Here is a 9,622-nt window from a genome sequence, read left to right as displayed (position 1 = left end):
CCGTAGATTTACTGCTGTCCATCAGCAGCACAGTGTGTGTGTGTGTGTGTGTGTTTTAAAGCAAAGCCACATCGGGCCATCTGCTGTGTCACTCAAAAGGAATCGATCCCCTGATTAAAGTGTTGTAAATCCGAAGACATACTGCTGTCCATCAGCAGCACAGAAGCAAAACGAGTTAACAATAGTCTGATGAACATTTACTGTAGCTTTACATTAACATTATGAACGCTACCAGAGCAACTTCAGTTAACAATAGTCCGATGAACATTTACTGTAGCTTTACATTAACATTATGAACGCTACCAGAGCAACTTCAGTTAACAATAGTCCGATGAACATTTACTGTAGTTTTTACATTAACATTATGAACGCGAACAAAGCAACTTCAGTCAACAATAGCTTGGTGAACGTTTACTTAACCTTTGTTGTAATTTTCAATCAGTGTCATTCAGTCAACCTGAATATTAACTATACGGTGTGGAACAGTTTGCATGATTCTACCATGAAGCTGAATATTAATCGTACGATGTGGGGTTGGTGTAGGAGTCTTTAGTCAAACTGACGTTTAAGAATACTGATGTATGAATCTGCAGTGAACCCATCATACAAAGTGGAACTGGTGTAAGCGTCGTTCATGAACCTGAACAACAAAAATACGACTCGGACTAACGTAAGAAGATCCAGTGAACCTGGCCTTTAAAATTTTGAGTTGATTAGCGTATGGGGCTTTAGTGAACCTGACTTTTAAAAATACGACGACCGACTAACGTAGGAGGTTCCAGTGAACCTGACCTTTAAAAATACGAGTCGACTAACGTAGGAGGCTCTAATGAACCTGATCTTTAAAAATACGAGTCGACTAATGTAGGAGGCTCCAGTGAACCTGACTTTTAAAAATATGAGTCGACTAACGTAGGAGGCTTTAGTGAACTTGACCTTTAAAAATACGAGGCTGGAATAGCCTAGAAGCCTCTTGTGAAGCTCAGAATGTGAGGTGGAAATGGCGTAGAAATCTCTCGTGAAAACACTTATGTATTATACATAGATTAGGGGTCTCATGAAAACAACCGTATATATATTATATATAAATAAAGAGTCTCTCGTGAAAACAGTTATCTACTACACACATATTAAATTATTCGTGCATTATCTCCAACAGTGTGCACATGTATATAATCCCATTTAACGTCTGCAGGAAGGAAAACACAACACATCCTCCTCAATTGAATGTTTTGAAAGACTCGTGTCAACTATAAGTTAATTCTCTAATTTGTGGAACAATCACTCTGTTGTTGTTCTTGGACTAATTGTCTAAAGGTGTTATGTATATACGTATATATATGTGTGTGTGTGCGCGTGTGCTCGTGTGTGTATGGTATTGCTTATAATCTCTACAGACCTTAAAATTAATAATTACGTTTATCGTGTTTATTTTTGACGTTTTTGCCATCTGTTATTGCTTTGTAAAAAGAGTTTTCATAGAAATAATGACACACTTTATCTATGGCGACGACTTCGTTTGCCAGGACTTCTTTTTTCCAATCCCATCTATACAGAGTTCCCTCTCCTTGTTGGAATGGGAAGTGAGAGACTTCCAGAAGCGATTTTATTTGTTTATCTGTAATTGGTAATTCTAAGAACCTGAATATACTTTTGATGATACTTTGGGGGTTTGTGACAAAGTGCTCTTGAAGAACAATCCTATAGAAATTTTTCTGTGTGAGAAAGGCAATCTTCTTAGCCATCTTAACGTCATGCAACATCCGGGCACATAAGCTTCTAGCTTGTAATCGAAAGTCATCTTCAATTTCTAAACGACCACCGAGGTTATTGCGACGTCGTGAATATAAGAGTGCACGAGGATCTCTTTGTAAGATGATCACTTTGAGATCATTTCTTTCAATCAGCGGCTGTAAATCGTTCAAATAAAGACGCATTACCTTAATTACAGAAACATTCTTTTGTTCGCAAGCCTTGTCTAAACAGCGTGTTAATGTGCTGTTACACGCAGGCGTATCGTATATTTCTCTTAAAGCCTTGCTTCTGAAAGCAAGGTCATCATTAATCAATCCATTGTTCTTAGATATCTTGCAATCCAAAATACGGTTGAGTAACTTCAATGCCTTCGGAACTTTGCTACGAAATAAGGGCTGGATACCACTATAAGCTCCTGGGTGATCCAGAAGATACAAAGGTTCGAAGTAATAAAATACGGATGGATGTTGGTTGAACATTTCCCCAAGGAATGTGCTACCACTGCGTAGGTACGACAGTAAAATCACTTTTTTCTTTTCGTTTATGTGAACTTTATAAGATGTACGTATCTTTGCACTGATATTACCTGCAGGTAAGATATAAACAGATTGAGTTTTCATTGAGGCTGATGGAAAAAGAACCGGAGATACAAGATTCAGTGTTGACACAGATGTTCTTTTGGAACAAGAATCACCTAGAGGAAAAAGAAGAAAAAAATAATTTGAATTTAATAACAATGTTCAATTTTACAAAGTAATGCATTTATTACAAAAAACATGTAGTTCTTGCAGGACGCTCCTCGAGGCATGACAAAGAAGATAAAGGAAAAACACTTTTTTATTTTTTCCTTCTTGTTTGTTTTTGAATTTCGTGCAAAGCTACACGAGGGCTATCTGCGCTAGCCGTCCCTAATTTAGCAGTGTAAGACTAGAAGGAAGGCAGCTAGTCATCACCACCCACCGCCAACTCTTGGGCTATTCTTTTACCAACGAATAGTGGAATTAACCGTCACATTATAACGCTCCCACGGCTGAAAGAGCGAGCATGTTTGGTGGGACGGGGATTCGAACCCGCGACCCGCAGATTGCGACCCGAGCGCCCTAACCACCCGACCATGCCGGGCCTTTTTCTTTGTTAATTTTAAGTTTTAAGTCTTCCTCAAATTCAATGATCGAAATATATGTTTTGTCTTTTTTTCATACATTTTCACAGATGAAGATGTAGTGGTAGTCTCTCAACTTCTGGTTAAGAGCTAGTTCTGTAACTTAATGGTAAGATATTCTAACATTCTAAGGTGAAATTATTCCCGAGTAAAAGCCTGTTGATAGACACAACATCACATGTATCTGTGAAGATTTTTCATGTAGGAATCCTTAAAGCCCACATAAATTATAAAATAATTATTACGATGTCAAATATTGGACAAGTTAGGGTAAATAAGTATGTGATGAAGCGTGGCTACATATAAGGTAAACTATCTAGTAAACCATGACAGAAATAGAAAACATTAAACAAATATTTAGAATAAATTGTTTTCCGTTTTCATTCCTAAATAGAAAAGTCCATTTTCAAATCTGAAAGTTCATGTTAGATATTCCTGAGAAAACTGTTACTTTAGTCATACCCTACTTAGGCGCTATTTCATACATTATTAACAAGAAAATTATCAAATATTTAACCAAAAATTAGTTAAAATGAGCATTTCAAATAAAGTCTAAGTTAAAATGGTTTTCAACTTTAAAGACAACAACATCCTATGAGAAACCTCGCTAGTGATATATGAGTTAACGTACCCGAAGTGCAACCAGGGATATGTTGCATCAACCACTAGATGACTCTGCAGTTGAATAAAATAATATTGTAACGCTAAAACCTACTACACCAGTAAAATTAACGCCAACTGTCTAAACGAAAGTGATCCTGCGTTCACCTTTAGTTTCTTCCATGTCATTCTTCGTTCCAGGGAATAATGCCATAACTTTAAAAACCAGCTCTTAACCAGAAGATAAGATCAATGTCAATAAAGCTTTAGTTGTGAAAATGTAAAGAAAATAACAAAACATGTATTTCGCCTGATTTTTAATTTTACTTATAAATTTATTAACTTGTAAATATTCTCTTGCGATCTACTTATCTGAACCTATATATGACAAATTAAAACTACATTTAGTGTGTAAGAACCCCGAAGGTTTACAAAGCAAGAAACGACTATTTAAATGATATAGAAAAAAACCACAGCAAAGATTTACCTCGCAGGTAAACATTATTGGGTATTGAGAAGACAGTAAGAACACATTGTTAATTATTGGGTATTGAGAAGACAGTAAGAACACATTGTTAATTATTGGGTATTGTCACCGAGAAGACAGTAAGAACACATTGTTAATTATTGGGTATTGAGAAGACAGTAAGAACACATTGTTAACGTTCTGAATGGAATCTTAGATTTTGTTGAATTTCACGCTTCATATTCAACTATCCCAGCTGTTTCAAAAATGATAAAACCTTGGACAGTTCGTAGCGTAAACGCACTATAAGCGAAATATGTACGCCTATCATTAACAATTACTTTCTTGGACAACTATGTTCAATTATATCATAGTGGAAAAGAGGTACACTTAGATCAAAGCAAGAAATAGAACACAGAGCTACTAAATTAGTATAACAGTATCATTTGCAAATTTGTGTAACCGAAACAAAGCATTAGAAATTTAAAATACTACTATACTGTAGCTATAACACTCGTTAACACGTGTTACGGAAACACAACACAACCAATCTAGTATACAAAGACTACTGTTAGAGGAACACAACACCACCAAGTTAGTATACCACTCTGCTGTACAAAAACTACCGTTATGGAAACACAACTGTAGCAAGTTAACATACTACTCTGCTTTACAGAAACTACTGTTATGGGAACACAACACTACCAAGATGGTATACCACTCTGCTGTACAAAAACAATTGTTACGGGAATACAACACCACCAAATTATTACACAAGTCTGCTTTACAAAACCACTGTCATGAGAAAACAACACTACCAAGATGGTATACCACTCTGCTGTACATAAACTACTATTAGGGGGACACAACAACACCAAGTTAGTATACCACGCTGCTCTACAAAAACTATTGTTATGGGAAACAATGAAGTTAGTGTACCGCTCTGGTGTAGAAAAACTACTGTAATGGGAACACAGCACCAAGTTAGTATACCACTCTGCTGTACAAAATCTAATATTATGGGAACAGAACACTACCAAGATGATATACCACTTTGCTGTAGAAAAACTACTGTTTCGGGAAACAATGAAGTTAGTGTACCGCTCTGGTGTAGAAAAACTACTGTAATGGGAACACAGCACCAAGTTAGTATACCACGTTGCTTTACAGAAACTACTGTTACGTGAACACAACACTACCAAGATGGTATACCACTCTACTGTAAAAAAAAATATTGTTACGTGAACACAACACCGCCACGCTAGTATACAACTCTGCTTTACAAAAACTACTGTTATGGAAACACAACACTACCAAGATGGTACACCACTCTGCTGTGCAAAATCTACTGTTATGGAAACGCAACAACATCAGGTTAGTATACAACTCTGCTGTACAAAAACTAGTATTACGGGAATACAATATTACCAAGATGATATACCACTCTGTGTTACAAAAGCTACTGTTACGGGAACACAATACAATATTACCAAGATGGCATACCACTCTGTGTTACAAAAGCTACTGTTACGGGAACACTACAAATTTAGTATACTGCTCTGCTGTATAAAAATTATTGTTACGGAAACACAACACTACCAAGATGGTATACCACTTTACTGTACACAAACTACTGTAATACAACGACACCAAGTTATTATACAACTTTGCTTTACAAAAGTTACGGGAATACAACACTTCCAAGTTAATACAGAAAATGTTGTTATGGGAACACAAGACTATTGTCAGTCTATATATCATTCTACTGCACAAATCTAGTGTTATGGAAACATAGTATTACAAGGTTAGTACAACCACTCTTCTGTACAGAAATTGCTTTTGTGATAATATAACAGTACCAAGTTTGTATACTACTTTACTCTACAGAAGATATCCTTAGGAGAACACAACACTATTAAAGTAGTATACCACAATTCTAGATAAACTACTGTAACGGAAGCCCAAAAATAATGAAATTAACATTCCACTTTACTGTACAAAAACCCATATTACGTAAATATAACATTTTGAAGTTAATATATGTACCACTGTACTATAGAAAACTCGTGTTATGGGAACCCAACGCAACCAAGTTATTTTATCACTATGTTATACAAAACCCGTGTTACATAAACATAACACTTTAACGTTGGTATGCCACTGTATTGTAAAAAACTCTTGTTAAGGGAAACCAACATTAGCAATTTTTTCATCACTATGCCATACAAAACCTTAGTTACGTAAACACAACAGTTAAAAGTTAATATATCTCTTTATTGTAGAAAACTCGTGTTACAGGAACCCAACCCTACCAAATTAGTTTACCAATATGTTTACCAACAAACGTTTTTATTGGTATTGTATAAAGTTTCTTAAAAATAATAATGCTGCTGATGAACGAACCCAGTTTAAACAGGTACCGTATATAGACGAGGTATTTACACAATATAATAGGAAACAGACGGAAGGAAAGGGTTAAACATATTCAGATTTTCGAACTGGTGTATTTAAGTGTTTTCCACTCACAAAAAAGAAACCTGTCATTCTATAGGTATTTGAAGAACTTGTTGCATTTCGCCACAATTTAATTCTTCGTATTATATTCAGATTTTGTCTGCATCACTGTTTAATGCTTATTTTCAATTTATAGCACGACAAAAAATTACATAGAATAATTTGTCACAAATGTGTCTGTTTTACTTACCTTTATAGTCATTTCTGAAACTAAGCTTAATGGAGATTAATATTATAATATTGACATTCCTAGTTATACATTTATATAATGATTTTCTTACAAGTGCTGGTGGTGTTGGTATATATATATACTGACCTAGATAGCTGTAAAGATCTGTGAAGATAAATAGAATCATCTGGCTGTAGAAAGAACATTATGGTTGATGTGATATATATATAGACATCCTAACCAACGTATAGAATATTCTGATGCTGAAATACAGCATATTATGATGTATGTAAAATTCTTGAAAGTAAAATATTACATATTACATATATTACATTGAAGCATTATCACAAAAACGAATTAAATTAATAAGCAAGCCTTGGATTACATCCGGTATTCTAAAATCAACATATAATAAAAGTTCTATGTATAGAATTTATTATTTACATGGAAATGAATGGAATAAAACCATGTTTAAATATGTTCTAGTAAGTTATCAAACATCAAAGAAACTGTTCGATGTAAGTATTATAAAAAAAATCTAACTATTAACACAAGTATTAAGAAAATATTTAGCTGATTATACACAACATTATTAAAATCAAAAGTAAGTATACTACATCATTAAAAAACCGATTAATAAGTACTAACACACTAACCAATAGTACTGAAATGTAAGATATGTTTAATAATTTATTTGTTAGCATTGGACCTAACATGGCTAATAAAGTTCGTAATATAAATATATATATTTTAGACATTATTTGAAAAATTCAAATGAAAAATCAACATTTTGTACCCTAATTTCTGTTCAGGATATAAATGATATTATAAGAGATTTGAATGTTAATAAGGCAAAGGATATGAAAGTACTTCTATTAAGTTTATAAAAGAACTAATTTCTCTAATGTTGTACGAGTTACTTATAAATTGTATATTACAAGGAAAATATCTAAATTGTATAAACATTTCTAAATTTGTTCAAATGTACAAGAGTATTCCGCAAATACCCCTCCCAAAAAAAAACAACAACAACAACAACTATAGACCGATTTTACTTTTATCCCTAGTTTTAACAATATAAGTTGGAAAAGTTACGAATAAGTTTTATCGTAATTATTAACCATACTTGTTTTTTCCAATATCTGATGTCTACGCTTATGAAAGTTGATATTTTACACCATTACTTGCTTCAGGTAAAAACAAATTTTAGATTACATTTTCTAAGATATATAGACGTAAAAACTTGATCAGATATTCCAGTAGGGCCAAAAAAAATAATACATTTATAGTTTTCGAAAAACATGTAAAATTTTGTTCTTTTCTAATTCTACTCTGTTTGATAATTATATTATTTTACGGCATTGGTGTTTCATGTAATAGTTTTAAAATCTAAATACACAACTATCTCTGATAAAGTTTGTTAGAATGTGGCAGACAAGATAATAGTTTGTAATTAAAGAATGCTAGAAAGCGGGTTTAGATACCCGTGGTGGGCAGTACACAGATAGCCCATTGTGTAGCTTTGTGCTTAACTTCATACAAACAAACAAGAAATAAAAGAACCATTTCATGTAATACTGGGACAGCGGTAAGTCTAAGGATTTAGAACGCTAAAACCAGCGGTTCCATTCCCTTCGGTGGACACAGCAGATAGCCCAATGTGGCTTTGTTATAAAATACACACACAGAGATTTTATATTGCTGTTTTATATACTTCCTGAGAGCAGAAATAAATATTTTCAGGGTTCTAACTGGACAGGTAAGTAAGGGGGCTAGCTTAAAAATTACTGAGAAATAATTAGCGAATGATTCAATTGCTAAGGAAAATGTATTCAGGAAACTGGTTTATGATTCTCTTTAACAAAATGACATACGGTGGCTCTATAAGTCCGAGGGCTTATAACACTAAAAAATCTGGTTTTGATACCCCTGGTAGGCACAGCACAGATAGCCCATTGTGTAGCTTTATTCTTAGAAACAAACAAACTTAAACGAAATATTTGAGTAGAATCATTTGACAGTAATCAATGAATGTTATGGAGAATGTCCATGTTTCTTTATTTTAACAGTTTTTAAATATATACCGCAGAAGGGTTTAGGCCCGAAACTTTGAAATATATTAACAACACTGCCACCTCTTGTGAAGTTTTTTTATTTAACCTGAACCATCTATTTTAATACTCTTTATTTGCCCTTGTGACGAAGTTTATATTTCTATAGTTTTAGTGTGTGGCATTAAAACAACAACAACAACAAAAAAGAAAACTGGAATCAGCTGACAAAACCGGGCATAACGAATAATTGAAACAACAAATCTAAACTTAAAATAAAACGATAGCCACTTTTACATTAGGCAGCTTCTTATTTTAGTAACTACAACATTTCGACCCGAAGTATCGAGTCATCATCATGTAAGAGTTACGTTGAAAAAGATAGCTGAATTCGAAAGAACGTGGTTACCAACTCGTAATGGTGAGGACAAGCTTGCAGGTGGCGGTAAATTAGCTTTTTTTTTGGTAAAATGAGATGACTAAAGTATTAATAGAAATAAAAGGGAGTATCTGGATATATATTTAACGTTGATTTTGATGACTTTATCAGTAGTGCTTCAGCTGTTTTCGTTCTGTTGATGTCTAGTTATCTTCGGATGAGTTCGACATTGTTTTCAGTGATGTGTTTTTTTTCTTTGAGATGTTCAAAACACATGAGGGTATTTAAGATGATTCTTAAATCTGAGGTTCATTTCTCTTCTAGTTTCTCCAGTTTAAAAGTATTTACATGAATTTTGATATTATAGATTACACAGGCCTGCGATGGTTTTATTGTCTTGCAATCTTTACATTTCCTACAGTAATTCCTGTATGCTGAATCCGAAAATTACATCCATTTTTCTCCATCACGTACAGAATTTTCACAAAACGTCATAGCGAAATACATAAAAGAAAGACCACAACAC

The 9,622-nt window shown here is 33.8% G+C and overlaps 1 protein-coding gene across 1 annotated transcript in view; it reads right to left on the bottom strand.

Moving 5' to 3' along the window:
- Positions 1–1,406: 1,406 nt before the first annotated feature.
- The window catches only part of LOC106468677 (carbohydrate sulfotransferase 1-like), a 24,635-nt gene continuing 16,419 nt past the window's right edge, over positions 1,407–9,622 (bottom strand). The window contains exon 2 of the mRNA XM_013929117.1: positions 1,407–2,449. Coding sequence (XP_013784571.1) covers positions 1,407–2,449 — 1,043 coding nt within the window. The remainder of the gene's footprint in view (positions 2,450–9,622) is intronic.

This window comes from Limulus polyphemus, unplaced genomic scaffold, assembly GCF_000517525.1.
Source record: "Limulus polyphemus unplaced genomic scaffold, Limulus_polyphemus-2.1.2 Scaffold3108, whole genome shotgun sequence".
Lineage (NCBI taxonomy): Eukaryota > Metazoa > Arthropoda > Merostomata > Xiphosura > Limulidae > Limulus > Limulus polyphemus.
This window is presented reverse-complemented; position numbering and strand designations above follow the sequence as displayed.